At 39.0% G+C, this 20,380-nt stretch overlaps 1 protein-coding gene across 1 annotated transcript in view; it reads left to right on the plus strand.

Moving 5' to 3' along the window:
- The window catches only part of VPS13B (vacuolar protein sorting 13 homolog B), a 2,198,633-nt gene that overhangs the window by 321,691 nt on the left and 1,856,562 nt on the right, over nt 1-20,380 (plus strand). The window contains 3 exon segments of the mRNA XM_029587199.1: nt 4,061-4,156; nt 9,640-9,762; nt 12,069-12,206. Of these exon segments, the coding sequence (XP_029443059.1) occupies nt 4,061-4,156; nt 9,640-9,762; nt 12,069-12,206 (357 nt within the window).

A 20,380-nucleotide genomic window follows, 5' to 3' on the forward strand; every position in this document is an offset into this window, starting at 1 on the left:
TGTATAGGGATGAGGATTTGAATGTCATCTGCATAAATAAAATGTTTGAGGCCAAGGTCAGAGAGGAGTTGGCATAGGGGCAAAAGGTATATATTGAAGAGGGTGGAAGATAGGGAGGATCCTTGGGGACACCTTGAGTTAATTGGATAGGTGTGGATTCCGCATTGCCAGTTTTGACTATGTAGTCTCTCCTATCAAGATAGGATTCAAACCAGAGATGTGCTGAGCCTGTAATGCCAATTTCTGATAGACGGTTCATAAGGATATTGTGGCTTTTGGTATCGAAGGCAGACGAGATGTTGAGTAGGGCAAGAATGTAGGATTGACCCTGGTCTAGACCTTTAAGGAGGGTGTCTGTAAGGGAGATTAAGAGGGTTTCAGTATTAAAGAACTTGCGGAAGCCGAATTGGGACAGGTATAGTAACTTATGATTTTCTAAATAGTCTGAGAGTTGTAAATGAACTATCTTTTCCATGACTTTAGCTAGGAAGGGAAAGCTTGAAATGGGCCGAAAGTTGACAGGATCAGCAAGGTCAAGGAGGGGTTTGACTACGGCCTGTTTTAATGAGTCTGGGACTTTGCCAAGGGAGAGGGAGCAATTGATTATTTCGGCTAGTGGTTTGGCAATAGTATTGGGGATAGATAAGAGGGATTTAGTAGGGATGGTATCAGAGGGGTGAGTAGCTGGTTTAATTTTCTTTAGAATGGATTCTATTTCCATGGAAGAGGTAAGGGCTAGTGTTTCTAATTTGGGATAGTGGTTTTTTAGGAAGGGGGTTGGTGAGGGGGGTAGTAGTGGGGAAGCGGAGCAGAAGGTTTCCTATTTTATTGTTAAAGAACTGGGCCAGTTCTTCGCATTTTCTTTTGGATTCCTCGTCTGAGATGGGTGGAGGGGCTGCCTTTGTGAGTTCTGCTACCATCGAGAAAAGGGCTTTGGAATTATACTGGTAATCATGAATTTTGGTTGCATAGTAATCGCGTTTGGTCATGAGGGTGGAATTTTTATAGGTTTGGAGGGCAGATTTATATATGGCTGATTGTGCCAGTTTCTCTTTTATTCTGAGGTCGAGTTGTTTTTTAGTTCCGGGGTGTACTAGGGTTTCTTGGAGTGGCTTATTTCTCTGTTAATAATAGATGCATCCACCCTTGGTTGGGGAGCTCATATCAACACCCTCCAAACCCAGGGTATTTGGACCAAGGTGGAGTAAAAGCATCAGATAAACTTTCTGGAACTCCGGGCAATTCCATATGCCCTCTTTGCCTTTCAGGATTGCCTCTCAAACAAAGTAATCCTGATCCAAACGAGCAATCAGGTAGCAATGTGGTATCTGAACAAACAAGGGGGCACAGGCTCTTATCTATTATGCCAAGACACAGTGCAGATCTGGGCCTGGTCTCTCTCCCATTCCATGCTTCTGAGAGCGACTTATCTGGCAGGCGTGGACAATGTGATGGTGGACAATCTGTCGGGCCTTTCATCCCCACGAATGGTCCCTGAATCCCACAGTAGCAGAACGCATATTTCACCAGTGGGGTCACCCAGTCATAGACCTCTTTGTGTCAATATACAACCGCAAAGTAACCAATTTCTACTCTGCACCGCAGCCACAATACACCCCCATGGGATGCCTTCGCCCACTAGAGGTCAATGGGTCTCCCCTATGCTTACCCTCCACTTCCACTCATCAGCAAGACTCTCATGAAGTTACGGCAGGACAGGACAGGGGCACAATGATTCTCATAGCCCCTCACTGGCCACGTCAAGTCCAACCACCCATTCGCCTGGTCATGGACCCAATGCTAATAATGCAGAACAATGGCCTACTATGTCATTCCAACCTCCATTCGCTGTCCCTGACAGTTTGGATGTTGAAAGGTTAATTCTGCAATCTTTAAACCTCTTGGACGGTGTATCCCAAGTCCTCGTAGCTTCACAAAAGCCTTCTACCAGGAGATCGTGTTGCGTAAAATGGAAAAGATTTTCATCATGGTGCGCACTAAAGGAAATAGACCCTTTTTCCTGTCCCATAGATAAATTTCTAGATTCTTTGGCATCTCTCAGAATCGGGGTTACAGTCTTCCTCCATTTGAGTACACATTAGTGCTATTGCTGCTTAGCACAAAGGTATCAACAATACCATGATATCAGCACAACCACTGGTGGCTCGCTTCATGAGAGGTCTGTTACAACTTAAACCTCCTCTACAGCTTCAGTCCCTACATGGGACCTTAACGTAGTTCTAGCACGACTTATGAGGCCTCCCTTTGAACCTTTACATTCCTGCGAGCTTCACCATCTCACTTGGAAGGTGCTCTTTCTCATAGCTATAACATCTGCTCACAGAGTCAGTGAGTTACACGCACTAGTAACATACCCACCTTATACTAGGTTCCTTCATGACCGTGTGGTACTCACCCTCCCTAAATTTCTGCCAAAAGTAGTCTCGGAGTTTCATATCAATCAATCTATAACTCTTCCTACCTTTTTTCCAAGACCTCATTCTCAACTAGGAGAATGAGCTCTCTACTCCTTGGACTGTAAACGCGTTCTTGCCTTTTATCTGGATCGCACTTCACCGCATAGAAAGTCCACCCAACTGTTTGTCTCTTTCGATAAAACAAAATTAGTTACTCTGGTAGGTAAACAAACTCTATCCACCTGGATAGCGGATTGCATTTCTTTTTGCTATTGCCAAGCAGGAATTCCTCTCCAAGAACTTGTGAAGGCACACTCTGTAAGAGCAATGGCAACGTCTGTGGCACACCTCCGTTCTGTACCTCTAGCTGACATCTGCAAAGTTGCCACATGGAGCGCTCTCTATACTTTTGCATCTCATTACTGCCTAGACAAAGCTGGTAGACGGGATTCTATCTTCGTCCAGTCGGTCCTGCGAAACCTGTTTCGTAGGACCGAAACAGGTTTCGCAGGCTGCCCAACTCACCAAAACTACCACAGTTTTTGTGCCTGTTGCACGTCGTTAGATATTTTTGGCTACATTACATTCGGGCATCCTGTAGCTTGCTAATCACCCACATGTGAGGACTACCATCCTGCTTGTCCTGTGAGAAAGCAGAGTTGCTTACCTGTAACAGGTGTTCTCACAGAACAGCAGGATGTTAGTCCTCTCGGAACCCGCCCGCCACCCCGCGGAGTTGGGTTCGCTGTACGTTTTATTATTTTATTTTTTTGCTCATACTTTACTACAAACGAGACTGAAGGAGGATCCCTGCTGGATGCAGGGTTGGTGCCAGGCTGGGCATGCTCAGTGGTGCCAGTCAAAGTCTAGAAACTTTGACAAAAGTGTTCTCTGATTGGGCTCCATCCGGAGATGTCACCCACATGTGAGAACTAACATCCTGCTGTCCTGTAAGAACACCTGTTACAGGTAAGCAACTCTGCTTTCCTTCATTGTAGCTATGACTGTATTGTTGCTCCCTTCCTTCAATACTGCCTATGAAACGTGACTGTCTTTCTGCGTTCATTTGTGGCATGTATTTGCTCCTGTGCTGTCTACCTAGTGCACACCATTTCACAGACCATACTTGCTGCATGATAGTCATTCTAGCTGCACATGCTAGAATTAGTACACACTACAACAAGGTGCTGTAAAGTATTAGCTTTGGTGTTTAATGAAATTAAGTAAAGTATGATTAAAATAAACAGAAAATCAGAAACTGGCAAAATGGATAAATTAAGTTTGCTGGTTTTAATGTGAATTATATGCAATGAGGAATACATGTTATGAATCTAATTAAAGTAAAATTTATACCTTTACAGTACTGTATTTCAACTGAAATACTGTGCAGGTGTTAAGCAACAATATCTGACTTTTAATTTTACTCTTATCCCATACTTAAGATTGCACTGGCATACTCAATTAAAGGATTGTATGCAGCAATGTATATAATATGTTACAGCTGTTTTACTGCACCTTTCTGCTTTAATACAATATAGTCAAAAAATGAAGCTTTATTTGGCTTGAATTCTATATAGTAAAGACAGATTAGTGCTATTTAATGCTTATATCTGTTGTGTTTAAGGTGTTTATCTTTTTTATAGCTAACTGAAATGCAAGCTGAGAGTAGCTATTATAGTCCTCAGAAAGTCAAATCCAAAGAAATTGTACGCTGGGAACAAGAGGGAACCACAGTTGAGGTAATTTTTCATGTTTGTATATACATTTTAGTTTATAGGAAACATATTAGCTTGTTTTTCTTTTTCTCACTTGAATTGCCTGAAACATCAGATAAAATTATATTATATTACTTTCCTACATGTTTATTGAAAAATCTCTTTATGGTCCATGCCATGGGTAGAATATGTAAACTTTTATTCTGTACAAAGTAGGCTTTCGTCTTTAGAAATGTTGACAGTATAACTCAAAATGTCAGTGATGTGCAGAGATTGATTCCTGAGCCTGACTTATGCTTTGCATGCTTTTCAAGGCTGGGGGATACTGAAGAGGCAGTATTCATAGGCCTCGGAGGGTGAGAGGCAAGAGAAGAGGGGGTAGGGTTATGTGCTAACTCTTGTGGAGGGATGATATTTAATGATGTGAGTCCAAATTTATGCATACCCAGTTCCTGAAGGAGCCATAGTCCGTGGCCCTCCAGCTGAACAGTTTTAACTGTAGTGGTAGGAATAGATCAAATTGGCATGCAAGCCACACTTAGTGTCTGGTTTTCAGGATATCCACAACGGCTATGCATGAATCGGCATATACAAATATATCTCATGCATATTTATCATGGAGACTGAAAACCAGACTTCCAGGGTGTGCCTTGAAGACCAGTTTGGGATTCACTGAGCTAGAAAGGTGGTGGGAGTGGAGAGTGGGATAACAATAAAATGAACAGGAAAAGGGGATTAAGAAGGAAAACTTAGTTATTTCATATATATATATATATATATATATATATATATATATATATATATATATATATATATATGAAATATATCCTATATTTTCCTATATTATCATATATATATATATATATATATATATATATATATATATATAGGATAAAAAAGCACAAATGATGAAAATGAAAGCTATTAAAAAGTTTTTTTTAAATTTATAACTGGTTAAAAAAAGGAGCGCAATTGAATTACACATCACACAATTTTTTATTTAAGTATAAAAGTATACTAGTCACAACGTATACAGATAGGTTTTTTTAAAATTTTTATTTAATTCTTTTTAATATGCTCAGGACCATGTCTTATCGTACCGGTTTACATCAAACCAGGGGAATACCATAAATTATGAAAATGAAAGTTACAATGAACAGGGAGCATAATTCAGGACAATTGAAAGTAGAAGGAATTAGATTAAGAAAACGCTTTTTAAGGAAATGCGTAACAGGCAACTATAAACAATTGTTTGCAAGTCCTTGCTAGTTGGGGAGAGTCTCATACTGGAAAGGCTTGAGAGAACAGCCAAGTTTTCAGTTTCTTTCTGAAGGACAGAAGACATTGTTCCTGGCGTAGATCTGGTGGTAGTGTGTTCCATAGCTGTGGTCCGCCGGATGACAGTGTTCGTTTTTGAAAGGAATTGTGGATAAAGGATTTGTGTGGAGGTGCCTGGAGGGTTCCTTTATATGCAGATCTTATCGGTCTGTTGGAATTATGGAATTCGAGCGGGATGGTCGAGTTGTAGTGAGGATTGATTGTAGATGGATTTGTGGATAATGGTCAAGGTCTTGAACAGTATTCTATAATGGATAGGGAGCCAATGTAGGTTTTTTAGAATTGGTGTGATGTGGTCCTTGCGACGTGAATTAGTGAGGATCCTGGCTGCTGCGTTTTGCAGCATCTGTAGGGGTTTAGTTGTGGAGGAAGGGAGGCCGAGCAGTAGCGCATTGCAGTAGTCAATCTTTGAGAACAGAATGGCTTGAAGGACTGAGCGGAAGTCCTGAAAGTGGAGGAGCGGTCTTAACTGTTTTAGAACATGTAGCTTATAAAAGCATTCTTTTGTGGTGTTGTTGATGAATTTTTTGAGGTTCATTCTGTTGTCCAGAATAGCACCAAGGTCTCTCACCTGACTGGTTGTAGGTAAGGATAGGTTGCCGGCGAGGGGGTTATTGTCATTAGGACAGATGACAAGGAGTTCCGTTTTGGAAGTATTAAGAACTAGATTGAGACTAGAGAGTAGAAGGTTGATGGAGTGAAGGCAGTTGTTCCAAAAGTTTAGGGTGTTGTGGAAGGGGTCCTTGATGGGGATTAATATCTGAACATCGTCAGCGTAAACGAAGTGGGTGAGGTTGAGATTTTCTAGTAGCTGGCATAGGGATCGCAGATAAATATTAAACAGAGTTGGAGATAAAGAGGAACCCTGGGGAACACCTTGATTGGATTGGACGGGGTGGGATTCTTTATCATTTATCCTGACTTTGTAGTGTCTGTTATTAAGGAATGATTTGAACCAGATGAGCGCCGATCCTGTGATGCCAATTTCTGCCAGACGATTGATGAGTAAAGAATGATTGACAGTGTCAAACGCTGCCGAAATGTCTAAAAGGGCCAGGAGGTAGGACTGGCCTTTGTCAAGACCTGTCAAGATTTTGTCAGTTAACGAGAGGAGGAGTGATTCCGTGTTTAAGCGCTTCCGGAAACCGAATTGAGAGGGGTAAAGAATATTGTGTGAGTCAAGGTAATCTATGAGTCAGTTGTTGACAAGTTTTTCCATTATCTTGGCGATAAAAGGTAAATTGGCAATAGGGCGGAAGTTGGCCGGGTTGGCTGGATCCAAGTTAGGTTTTTTTAGTAGGGGTTTTAGTGAGGCTGTTTTTAAATAAGGAACATAGATCACACTCTGCAGTTAAACACTTAAATTACCAAACACTAGTACAAATTCTATATTTGTGTCAACAATAGCTCTAACTGATGAGTAGATACAATGTGTTAATGTCAAGAATAGCTCAGATAGACACTGCACATGGTTACAGTGTTACTATTATAAAGATTCTCTCATGGAACCCAGACCTTGTATCATTTGTACTTTGGGATGGACCGTTGGTAAATTCTAACTCACTATATCAAAGAATACCAGTGTGCCCAAAATTTTAATCAATTCACCAAGAGCCTGTGAAAATAGTGACCTTCATAATAGGCTTCATCGTATAGCATGATTCCACTTTCACACTCCGCCTTATATTTAATCATTGGTCAGAAAAAATACATTTTTGTTTGTTTTTGCTTTGCAAATTATCCCATAATGTGCCACATGTCCTGTGCTTCTTAAAATAATGACTCAAAATGTGCTACATTACTTATCTTAGCAAAAACTTCTTAGCAAAACAAACAAAAATGTATTTTTTCTGATCAATGATTAAATATAAGGCGGAGTGTGAAAGTGGAATCATGCTATACGATGAAGCCTATTATGAAGGTCACTATTTTCACAGGTTCTTGGTGAATTGATTAAAATTTTGGGCATACTGGTATTCTTTGCTATAGTGAACTATTATAAAGATGACATAGGCAATTCAAACAGACAAACAATGTATCCATTTCAAAAAACCAAGTAGACAGCATATAAAAAAAAATACAATGAAGCTATAGTGAATGAGGAGGGCATAAGTTGTTCAAACTCACTCCACCTACATACCAGTGTACTCAAACATTCACTAACTATTACAGCTGTCACACCAAAAAAAATTTACAATCTGAAAAATATGTATTGAAACATCTATTTAGAGCAGCATATGTCTTCCTAAGCATCCATTACCTGCTATTAATTAAGTTGACTTAGATAATAACCACCGCTATTACTAGCAACGGTAACATGGAATAGACTTAGTTTTTGGGTACTTGCCAGGTTCTCATGGCCTGGATTGGCCACTGTTGGAAACAGGATGCTGGGCTTGATGGACCCTTGGACTGACCCAGTATGGCATGTTCTTAAGTTCTTAAGCTGTGGCATATTAAACAATATATCAAATCCTGAATTAGGTCAAGAGATAATTTGATCCTTAGATCTAACAAAGCTATCTCATTGGCAACTCCACCAGATCAAGGTATTTTATATCCTGGGTCAGATCAGAAAATCCTGATACCAACACCACCAGATTGTGGTGTTTTGAATCCTGGGTCAATCAAGAAATCCCATATATATATATATATGTACTGTGGCAAATCTACCCTGCTTATGCTGTCAGGATGCTTCTGTCAGTATTTACTTGTATGCAATTGAAACATGAAGGCAGCATGCATAAATTATTGGTCTTTTCAAAGGCTGGCAGCAGGGCTTTATAATAGTACAAATAATAAATAGTCTAACTTCTACCAGAGTCTTATTAATCATGACTGATTATGCCAGCCTTGGGACATCTCACAGAGGGGTTAATTTTCAGAAGGATTTACAGGCGTAAAACTGAGATTTATACATGTAAGTGGGTTTTTGAAAATTGCTACCTTATATACCATTGAATTGTCAATAGGTTTTATATATATAAGTGCACTTTAAACACATTAATGGGCATTTGAAAACAGTTATGATGTGTTACATTTACATGTGTAACTCCTTTGAAAATTGAGTGTTTATGGAGAGAAAACAAATTCAAACAATTACTGATGAGTATACCACCCTGACAGCAGCAGCAAACATAAGAATATACCATACTGGGTCAGACCAAGGGTCCATCAAACCCAACATCCTGTTTCCAACAGTGGCCAATCCAGGCCATAAGAACCTGGCAAGTTCCCAAAAGCTAAGTATCCCATGTTACTGTTGCTAATAATAGCAGTGGCTATTTTCTAAGTTCTCTTCTAAGAACTTATCCAATCCTTTTTTAAACACAGCTATACTAACTGCACTAACCACATCCTCTGGCAATAAATTCCAGAGTTTAATTGTGCGTTGAATGAAAAAGAACTTTCTCCGATTAGTTTTAAATGTGCCCCATGCTAACTTCATGGAGTGCCCCCTTGTCCTTCTATTAGCTGAAAGAGTAAATAACCGATTCACATTTACCCGTTCTAGACCCCAATGATTTTAAACACAAAGTAGCTGCAGTGAATGTCAGTCCTTGGCCTACTGAACTTTTCAAGGGCTTTCTCTTGAGGTAGGCTAGTGAGAGGAGCTCTGATTCCTAAACAGACCAGTCTTTTCCCCAATATTAAATTGCACTAGCCTCAGTGACTACAGTACATCAGCAACAGTCAAGCTAACCTGACTGCCAACGTTTTCTTCCTGTCTGGTGCCATTTCAACTGGTTTTTGCTTTTTGAACTGACAGCTCCCATGTGACTACTGGGCACTGCACAGAGCAGACCACTAAACAGGGGTAGCGCCAGGCGAGGAGAAAGGTGTTGGTGGTCACCTGTTGTGGGAATGTTGCTTGGAAAGTGATATTTCACCATGTTCCGGGCTCACTTGACTTTGGAGCTTCTGTTGCCCTTCTCTGGGAGTGTTTGGGAGTTTTTCCCTGTTCCTCCTTTTATTCCTGAATCTCCACATAGCTCCTGAACAGGTTTTTAAAACTCGCTCCCCCCACCCAACAGGCAATCAGCTGCTGTAAAACAGGAACTCTTATCTTGTTTGTGACTCTACTATTGTGTGTGTGTGTGTATTTACTGTATATATTTCTATATACCTGCGTATTTCTTTCTACTAAATACAATATCTGTATTTCATAGGTTCTTATGATGGGAGAGCCTTTCTTTGACTGCCAGATAGGTTTTGTAGGTTGTCAAGCTCTATGCCTTAAAGGAATTATGGGAGTAAAGGACTTTGAAGAGAACATGAATAGAAGTGATGCAGTAAGTAAACTTGCATACATTTTACATCATATATGCAGGCTCGATACAAAATTTTCAGCAACCATGAAATAAACTTCTGAGAAGAATTATATTTTCAGGAAGCATTAGACAAGTGTTTATTGTTTTGTTTTAGAACTTTAAATGCCACTTTAGAAGTGGAATACAGTGATGCAATATATCATCTCTGGACAATTAATTGTGATAAGTATGACAGAGGTAGCATCTCAAGACTGCTGCTGTCACAGTAGCTGATGATAATTCAATAACTCTCTGCTGTGTAAATAGGAAATTAGAATCAAAACCACCTGAAATAATCTCATTAAGTTTTAATTTGACATCAGTTTTAAATATCAAGCCATTACGGTTTCTCTTGACATATAGCATTTATGCTTTCTAATGTATTCTGTTCTATTTCAAACTTATATACCGTTTTTCTTCCAAAAGGGGATCCAAAGTGGTTTATTTTAATTTAATGTACTATTTTTATTATGGCTTTCAGGAATGGCCAGCCACTTCAGGGCAGATTACAGAATGGTTAGGTCAAATTTAAAAGCATTGCATTGTCACATAACATTATAGGCAGGTTTGTTTGCATTGTAGTGTGTCAGTTGGTTATTTTTGAACAATTACAATTTATGAAGAGCAGACTGATTAAATTTGTGATGGGCTGATTGCTGATTAAAGACTTCTCAGATATTTAATGTTTGTAATCTCTTCTGTTAATTAGCTTTTCAGGTATGAGTAGCCAATATTTCTTCAATGCCCTGAAAGTGAGGGTTCGGACCTTAAATTTGATGTGTAGGAAAATGAGAAGCAAGTGTTGGGAGATTAGGAAGGGGAAAGGCATATTCCCATTGTCTGTTATCCATAGTCTAATATATTCAGCAGTATTTTGAATTATCTGCAGTCTGTTCATTGGTTTTTTTTTTGTTTTTGTAGAATTGTGTAGATGGCATAGCAATAGTCTAGATGTGTGAACACTACTGCTTGAATGGCTGTTTTGAGATCATTTGATTGTAGAAACGGGGCACAGTTGTTTTACCATTCATAGTAATGAAGTAAATAATGGCAGCAAGGTGTTTAGGGTTGTAACACAGTAATTTGAGATCTCATCAATGATTTGTACAAAAGTTATTGCTATTCTGTTTTCTCTATTGATCAATTCTCTTCTTAAAAGTATCCTACCATTTCACTGGCGCTCCCCACTGCCTTATTACACTTTTGGAAAAATTGAGGCTATCAGATATGATACTACTAAGATCCCTCTGCTATTCAGTGCTCATCAGTATCTCAGCTTCCATCATATGCCATTCTTCTGTTTTTCTGAGCCACAAATGCATGACTTCATTTTTTGCATTAAATTTAATTTGTCACACTCTTGTTCATGCCTCAGCTTTTCTAGATCCCTGCAGAAATCATTCAGAGGTGTCAGAATGCTTTCTTAGTCACTGTTGCTATTTGTCTTTCTATTGTCTGTGTAGAGTCTACTATGACACCTAAGCTCTTCTCCCCATGTTATGGATGAAAGGTGATACCATATAGAATGAATGTGTGTATGGTAGGAGGGAAGGTTTCAGGTTGTGGTGAGTTACTCACCCATAGAATCTCTTGCTTTCTCTGGGTAGAGAATACAAAATATCAATACAAAATAACATAAAAATACAAAAACAAATAGTCCGTAATATTGCCTACCCTGTCTCCCTTTCTGTCCACTTGTGTGAGGAAGTGTATCTCCCACTGTGTGATGTTTATGAACATGTAATTTAATAGTATTCAGATTTGCAGAGTAATTTAGGATTTTGCTCTCACAACTTTATTTGGATTTATTTAATGATTGTGTTAGAAAATGTAACAGCTTTTTAACTAGTCTCTTGTAAAGGTATTGTTACAAGGCCATTTCTAAAAACCTTTTTAACTATGAAATTTAATAACTAAATGTTTTGAAATGATAGCATTATACAAATGTAATGTTATGTTGTAGAGATTGGAAGGTCCATCTTATGTGATTTTGTAATATAAAAAACATATTTCTGTATTCTGATGGCTGGATTATTGGTTGATATTGAAATGATAAAATGACTCTTAAGATTTATGAAATGCATTCACTTCTTAAATGCTTTGGAGCATACCATGCCTCATTATTATTAATTATTGCTGTTATTCAGTTAATTGAATAAAGAATATTTAGAACATTAACCTTTTTCTTCAGTGAACAATGTGAAGTATTTTGACATATGCAAAACCTATAAATATAATTTAGAAAATGTTATTTTTTTCACTGATTTATTTTCTTTTCCATTTTCAAGGAAGCGTGTTTCTTCATATGTGGAGAGAACCTGAACAGCAAAGGGATGACTTATCTTACCAATTCGCTGTTTGATTATAGAAGTCCCGAAAATAATAGCATTCGTGCTGAATTTATTTTGGATGCAGCTCACCATAAGGTCGGCAAGAAATTCATAGTTTTCTTATTTTAAGCTTACTGCTGTTTGGAGTTTTGGTACTGTTGTCAGTGGTGTATTTTTTTGATTCAGTTTGGATGAATAGGTAAGTTACATATTTTTTTCTCCACCAAAATTGGAGTTCCTTTTATATGCTCACCCCTTTTCCAAATTCCATTCTTTTTTTTTTCCCTTTTAACTCCAATGTGATCCTTCAAAATTTCTTTGTCTTTGAGATGTGATCAAATCTGTCCATTCATTCTTTAGAAAGCCAGCTAGAACAGGTGACAACTCTACATTTGATAGAGCTGACAGTACGAATTTGGATGCTATAATCTGCTAAATTACTAAGACCCTGGCTTTATTTGGAAGGAAAAACAGGCACATGGGTTATATGAACATTCTAAAAAATTCTGTTTTTATTTTTCAGAGACATACATTGCCAATTTAATTTTTCTGAAGATTTAAAAAAAAAAAAAAAAAAAAAAAAAAAACACAAAAAACAAACAAAAAAAACAAAACAAAACAAAAAACACAATATTGCAGCTAATTCAGCTGTTTTTAAAGCTTTCAGTAGAAAGCTTTAAAAATAACTAGGTTGTAAGTGAAGAAATTAAGTTTATTTAGTTTTAGCTTTTTTTCCAGACCAGATGAGTGTTTATTTTATTGACATTTATTTTGTAGCACCCTGAACCTCAGGTTAAGTAAGTAGATCAGTGTCACATCATAGGTCAAATATAGTGATTGTAAAAGGATTGGAATTTGGGACCTTCATCAGGATAAACCTTTTTCCTCCATTAACAAGCAAGATGAGCCGTACAAGGCTGACAAAAAAGTGATTCTTGCCTAGAAGACTTTCTGGGGAAGTGCAGGCCTTGCCATGTAATTGCCATCAGTGCTTTTCCTCCACAGACTGATCAGATGTATTTTCAATGGTTATCTTTATTTGCTACATTTCAATAGATGTTGTCCTTTTGCTTGTGTTATGCATTTTTTGCGCATCTTATTTCTTTAGTAGAAATTGATAATATCCCTTTCAGGTAGTATTGCCCCTCAGATTCCCACCCAAAACAGATTACTAACTTCTTTCCTCTTCCTAAATATGAGGTGAGACAGGCACAGTTTCATAGTTATTTTTTACTCTGAAGTCTTTTATTTACAATTTGCAATGCAGTTCCGTGTCCAAAGTTGTCCGCTCAGTGTGGCAATAAAAAAAAAAGGCAAACAGAATGTTAGGAATTATTAGGAAGGCAATGACAAAATTGAAGATGTCATAATGCCTCTGCATTGCTCCAATGTGAAACTGCAGCTTGAATACTGTGTGCAGTTCCGGTTGCATCTCAAAAAAGATATAGTTGCATTGGAGATAGTACAGAGAAGGGAGACCAAAATAATAGTTTTGCTTGACGTGCTTTGCTTATGGACTTGGCTGTAGAAGCAGTCCTGTGTTTGGTTTTTTTTTTTTTTTTCTTAATGTCTGAACATCAGTAACCCAGACTGTAAAAAAAATAAAAAATAGTCAGGGCTCATGTTGGTTGTCCCTGAATCCAAATTTCTCTTTCCTTTCAGCCCCTACCTCCCTCCTTCGAAGCAGAAAGCTATGTTGCAGTTGCATCAAAAGCATCAAGGCTTATTGGTTAAGGGTAGTGATCCCATGCTTTTACCCCGCTGCACTGTGCTTGTTACCCCCATGCTCATCAGTTCCGCAGACCATAAAAATTGGGGCTCTCGAAATCTAATTTTCCTTTTCCCCTGCCATTGAAGCAGAGAGCAATGTTGGAGTTGCATCAAAAGTATCAATGTTTATTTGGTTAGGGGTAATAACCGCCGCACCAGCAGATTTACCCCCATGTACGCTTTCTTGTTTCCTTTAGGACCTGACCATAGAAGCAGTCCTGTGGCCTTTTCCCTTACGACAGCGTAACAGTTTCCCAGACCATGGAAGTTGGGGCCTTCGGTTGTTGTCTGACTCAAATTCTTCTTATCCCCCTGCCATTTAAATAGGGAGCAATGTTGCAGTTACATTAAAAGCTTCAAAGCATAGAAACATAGAAATAGTGTCAGAAAAGGACCAAATGGTCCAGCAAGTTTATGGTAATATCTGCTGCATAGTATAGGTCACCCCCATATTTATCAGTTTTCCAAACTGTAAAAAAAAATCAGGGCCCTTTTTGGTTGGTGTCTGAGTCCAATTCCCTGTTACCTCTTGCTGTTGAAGCAGAGAGCAATGTTGGAGTTGCAAAGCATATTGCTTAAGGGTAGTAATCTCCATGCCTTCTGCTAAGGGTAGTAACCTTCGTACCAGCAAGTTACCCGCCTGCATGCTTATCTCAATTCTGTCTTTTAGCCCTTAGAGATCCACAGTGTTTATCCCATGCCCCTTGAATTCTTTGATTTTTCTTCTTCACCACTTCCTCCGGAAGGGCATTCCAGGCCTCTACCACCCTCACCGTGAAGAAATATTTCCTGACATTGGTTCTGAATCGTCCCCCCTGGAGTTTCATTTTGTGACCCTTAGTTCTATTCTGTTTCCAGTGGAAAAAGTAAAAGGTCCATACATCATTGAAACCTTTTAGGTATCTGAAGGTCTGTATCATATCTCCCCTGCATCTCCTCTCTTGCAGGGTATACATATTCGGAACCTTCAGCCTTTCCGCATAGGCCTTCCAATACAGACCCCGCATAATTTCTGTCGCCTTTCTCTGGACAACCTCTATCCGGTCTATCCTTTTTGAGATACGGGCTCCAGAACTGAACATAATACTCCAGGTGAGGCCTAACCAAGGATCTATACAAGGGCATCACCTCCTTTTTCTTACTGGTTATTTCTCTCTTATGCAGCCCAGCATACTTCTGGCTTTAGGTATCGCCTTGTCACATTGCTTCATCATCTTCAGATCCTCAGACACTATCACCCCAAGATCCTTCTCTTGGTCTGTGCACATCAGTCTTTCACCCCCCCCCCCCCCCCCACCAAATACAACTCTTTTGGATTACCACATTCCAGATGCATGACTCTGAACTTCTTGGCATTGAATACCAGCAGCCAAATCTTCGACCACATGAATCTGCTCTCCTGTGTGGAAAGGCTAAAGAGGTTAGGGCTATTCAGTTTGGAGAAGAGACAGCTGAGGGGAGAATATGATAGAGGTCCGCAAAATCATGTAAGGTCTTGAATGGGTAAATGTGAATCGGTTATTTTACTCTTTTGGATAATACAAGGACTAGGGGCACACCATGAAGTTAGCAAGTAGCACATTGAAACAAATTGGAGAAAATGTTTTCACTCAATGCACAATTAAGCTCTGGAATTCATTGCTAGAGGATGCGATTAAGGCAGTTAGTGTAGCTGGGTTTAAAAAAGGTTTGAATACGTTTCTGGAGAAGTCCATAAACTGCTATTAATCAATAGGGAATAGCCACGACTTGTTGCCGACATTAGTAACATGGGATCTATTTAATGTTTGGGTACTTGCCAAGTACTTCTGACTTGGATTGGCCATTGTTGGAAACAGGATATTGGGCTTGATGGATGTTTGGTCTGACCCAGTATGGCATGTTCTTATGTGAGTCATCAAGGCCATTCCAGTCAGGCCTATGAGGGTTCAAATACAAGTTAGCTTACCTCCATGCCGCAACAAAATAACCTCTTTTCCTATAGCCTGGCAAGCAGCTGAACTGTCTAGTAGATGGTTGCCACACACTTCTCAGATGGAGACTACCCACCAGCATTTTGACTCTTGGGCTCTCCTGGACTCTGTCTGTCGATGTCACAGCACTTGTTTCTTTCTCTCCCTTGACTGTTTCTGAGCCAGCTGTCTTTATTCTCCCTTCCCCAGTTATCCTAATTACTTCCATCTGGCTTCCAAGACCAAAACCCCTTAAAACTACATCTTCCAGCAAGCGTTGCCCAAGGGTGTTGAAATCTCTTTTTTTGGTTTCCAGTAACCTTTCTAGAGTCTCCTTTAGTGGCTGGCTGGCCAAAATTTAGGCAAAGCATGTTGTTCTTTTATAGTCCCATGTACAGCTGCTGAATTTTAAACTGTCCGTGTGCACAGGGAAGGGTTGTAGTTTCTGGTGGTATTCTAAAGACACAGACACATTTCCAAATATGTTTTCAATTTTTGTGGAGCATTATTCAAACTGCATTGATGCAAAGTCCATTACGTACTTTTTACCTGCGGTCTCTGCATCATTTTCAAAGGGAAACTATGAATGGAATTTCTCTTTGAAAATTGCAGAGGGTATGACGTACATGTAGTCTTTTGTGGCTGCTTTTTGTGTGGGTTTAATTTTGCAGGAAAAGCATGCACATACTTATTCTTCTCCAATCTAAACACTGCTCCTTCTCCCCCTATAACGCACTTTCTCAATGCAGCTAAAAGTACTTAGGTTGGACACGTTTCTGAAGGAAAAATCCTTACACAGTTAATAGCCATTTAGACTTTGGAAAGCCAGTGCTTATCTCTGGGTATGAAGCAGATCAGCTATTTGGATTCTACCAGGTATTGTGACCAAGTCTGGCCTGGGAGAGGATACTGGGCCCAATGGACCTTGGTTTGACCCAGCATGGCACACCACTTGTCGTCTCATTGAGGATGGGCATTTTTTCAGACAGCTGGTTTACACGTGTAAAACAATTTTTAACCTATGGACGTCACTTTCTAAATTGCCCTCTTGATGCATTACTTAATTACTTAAAATCTACAGCTGAAAAGTTAAATGAAGTTTATTCCCTTTGAACCTCAATAATACTTAGGGAAAATGCACAAAAAATGAGTATGCATTGTAGAGAGTGTGGTGTTTGACACTTCCTTTAGAGAAAAAATAAAGAAATATAGGAAAAGACATTACTTTTCTGTAGGTTTCTCTACCATAAAAAGAATTGTGTGACTGCAAGAGATGAGCATACATTTTGAATAAAATCTTTCATTTTGACTTTTGATTACCAATAATATATTTGAACTAAGTGCTTCTAAGTTATTATTAATTTATAAAATCAAGTTTTTTTTCTTTCAATTTTAAAAATCTATTTATTTATTTATTTATTTATTTATTTATTTATTTAAACATTTTTGTATACCGAACATATTGTGTACACTTCAAGTCGGTTTACAATGAAACAACAGACTGTCTTTAACGACATGTCTTAAAACAAATAAAATATTATAAACAATAAAACAAAATTAAAATGAAACCCTATAAATAATAACATTAAATTATACAATAATCAGTTAAAAAATAATAAAATACATACAATCATTCAATCTTCAAACTAGTAATAGGGTTAAAATAAAAATAAAATAAAATAAAATCTAGTAGTTAAATTTTAATATTCTAATTCCCAGGAAAATCTATTAGAATCATTCTGTATATCTAAATTGTGTCTTTTCACTACCATAATTCTTTCCCTTGCAGAGCTTTGTTTCAAGTGATATAGTAACAAAGCTCCTTGTCTTGAGCTTCTGCTCATAAATTCCAAATCATTTACCTTCAAGTTAACAAAAGGCCCTTAACCTAATCTTGTCTCTGTTCTTCATGCTGGTAGCGCATTGTGACCTAGATGTTTTGCCAGTATTTATTTATTTTTTTATTTTAAGACAAGCAATGTACTTTAGTCACATGTGGATTATGTGATTATGCTCAGCAGTGAATGGATCCATACCTTCCACAGCTCTGATTTATTTATTTATTTAAGGCTTTTATATACCGACTTTCTTGATACAAATCTAATTAAGCGGTTAACCATAACCAAATAACAAGAGACAAAATTTGATGCAGCATAAAGTTACATTGTAACAAGGGCGCATAAACTGGGATAGGAAATAAAGAGGGGTGAACAATGATACTGATGTACTGAATACTAGTTAGAGTAGAATTGTACTCAACTGACCTCTCGCTGGGACCCTGTCTGCCACTGATCGGGAATAGGTGTCCACCTAAAGACCTTTCCTCCTTTGACTTTATCTAAAGGATGATTAAGACCATTGCTTTTGAATTAGTCTGAGGCTGAGCCCAGGGCACTTCATCTTATTGACTTGAAATATCTGGATGCTCCTAAGGAACTGCTGGCCATGCAGTCCACACTTTCTTTCAAGGTTTCTACAGAGGAGTATGCAGAAACCATCCCACACCATATTTCCTATTAGTAAGAAAATAAACAAGGTATTATGTTTAGGCAGCTGAGGGGTTTGTCAAGCACCACTTACCTCACCAAAGTATGGTAGTCTAATCCTCCTTAAAGGATTAAGAATTTGAGAATTCACAACGCAACTTTATTCCCCAGTTACAGTCATTTTCCTTTGTGGTCAGTTCCCTCATCCTGTTTGGCTTTAGGATGATTTCTTGAGACTGCAACTCCTTTTCTCTGCTGGTTCTTTCTTAAAGCAGCATTACCATTGGGTTCTCTTTACTTCACTCTGTGTCTTTGATTGACTGTGTTTTCCCTATTATAAGTATTTAGGACATTCTCTGCTTCTATCCCGTGCTCCCTCCAATCCCGCCTCCAGAAGACACACAAAATACCTCTGAATGGATTTAAACAAAGCCACAGTTTATTCATAAATCGCTAGAGCCCATAATAACGAAACAACTCCCAAATCTTTTGCATATTGCTCTACCCTCCCACCCCCAGCCTATGGGCAGCTGCAACCTTGACCCAGCAATAAACTACCATCAGCCAATCCCAGCTTTCAAGGCTGCTCCAGTGGACCACGCCTCACACCCAGCATTCTCTGCTCCAGTCCAACAGGAGGTCCCACAATGAGGTCATTGACCAAACCAACCCTCTGCAGCCTGCTTATCGTACCCTCCCCAAGATATGAACACATTTCGCATCACTCAACATTTGAACTAAACCAATTTATACGTAATAATTATCAGGGCTTGGATCACCTCCTACTGCAACACTACAACAAGTATGAATAACCAGCAAAAAGGGAGGGGGAGAGGGTGAGAAGAACAAAAATCGAGCTGGGGGAAAAATAGCAGAAAATGGGGCAGAGGGGCTACATTCCTCTATTTAAGAGGGGAGATAATGCCCCACCCAGTTGGGAAAACCCCAACCAGGGTGTTCTCTGGCCCTCTGCGTGGTTCAGAAGTCCCACAAGAAGGAGGAAGGTCAAAGAACAAGATCCTTTCTCCTTCCTCCCCACAACAGGACACAGCCCTTCTTGATTGAGAATCCATATGAGGGAGGGTCCAACATGGTGCTGTTACTGACAGTAGGCTGGGGCTCCTCCTGCCAGCCTCTTACATATAGACTGTTATTGGCTGTGTGAAGCACCCACTTTGACACAATTTTATACTTGTCACTATAACATGATGTTGCTTCTTATGCATCCTAAGTTCCTGCCTAAAGTGGTGTCCAACTTTTATAATCAATAAATCGTCTTGACAACCCTAGGCCTCATGTTGATAAAAATGAACAGGTCCCTCATTCCTTTAATTGTTAGAAAGTTGTTGCTTTCTACCTGGAATGGACTCTACATGGGGAATCAACCTAGCTTTTTATTTCTTTTGACCTAAAAAAGATGTAGACATTTTTTTGACATAGCACTTAATTTTTAATTGCATCTCTTGTTATTCTCAGGTAGGCTTTACCTTAGAAGAGCGTATCAAGGCCTATAATGTTAGGGCCATAGCAGCACTCCATTGAGGAGATGTACAAGGATACAGTGTGGAGATTAGTCCATGTTTGCATCAGTTTACTGCCTGGATGAGGTCCCCTGGTAGAATAGTAAGTTTGAGTCATCTTGTTTTCCATGAGCTCGTTTGGGGCTAGCGCCCAACTTAATCTCTTCAAGGGCCCATTTTATGATTTTTGATTGTCTTCCTTGTTTTAAAAAAAACATAATAAAATAGGAAATGGGATTTGTCATAACAAAATATCCACTCATTGACTGTTTTTGTTGTTTTTCCCCCTTTTGTTGTTGGACAGTCCTTGACTAGGGATTCCTATTTGTGCGACTAAGGTGAACAGTTGTCTTCAGAAAAAGCAATGTTGATTACCTGTAGCAGGTTTTCTCAAAAGAGAGCAGTTGATCAGTTGCACAAATCCATCCACTTCCCCTTAGGAGGAATTATTTTCCTGATCAAAGAACAGAGGGGTGCTACAGGGCTATCATAATGCTGGAAGTACTGCGCAATAGCAGGAAGATATAGAAAAAATCTATTTA

This window comes from Rhinatrema bivittatum, chromosome 2 (assembly GCF_901001135.1).
Source record: "Rhinatrema bivittatum chromosome 2, aRhiBiv1.1, whole genome shotgun sequence".
Lineage (NCBI taxonomy): Eukaryota > Metazoa > Chordata > Amphibia > Gymnophiona > Rhinatrematidae > Rhinatrema > Rhinatrema bivittatum.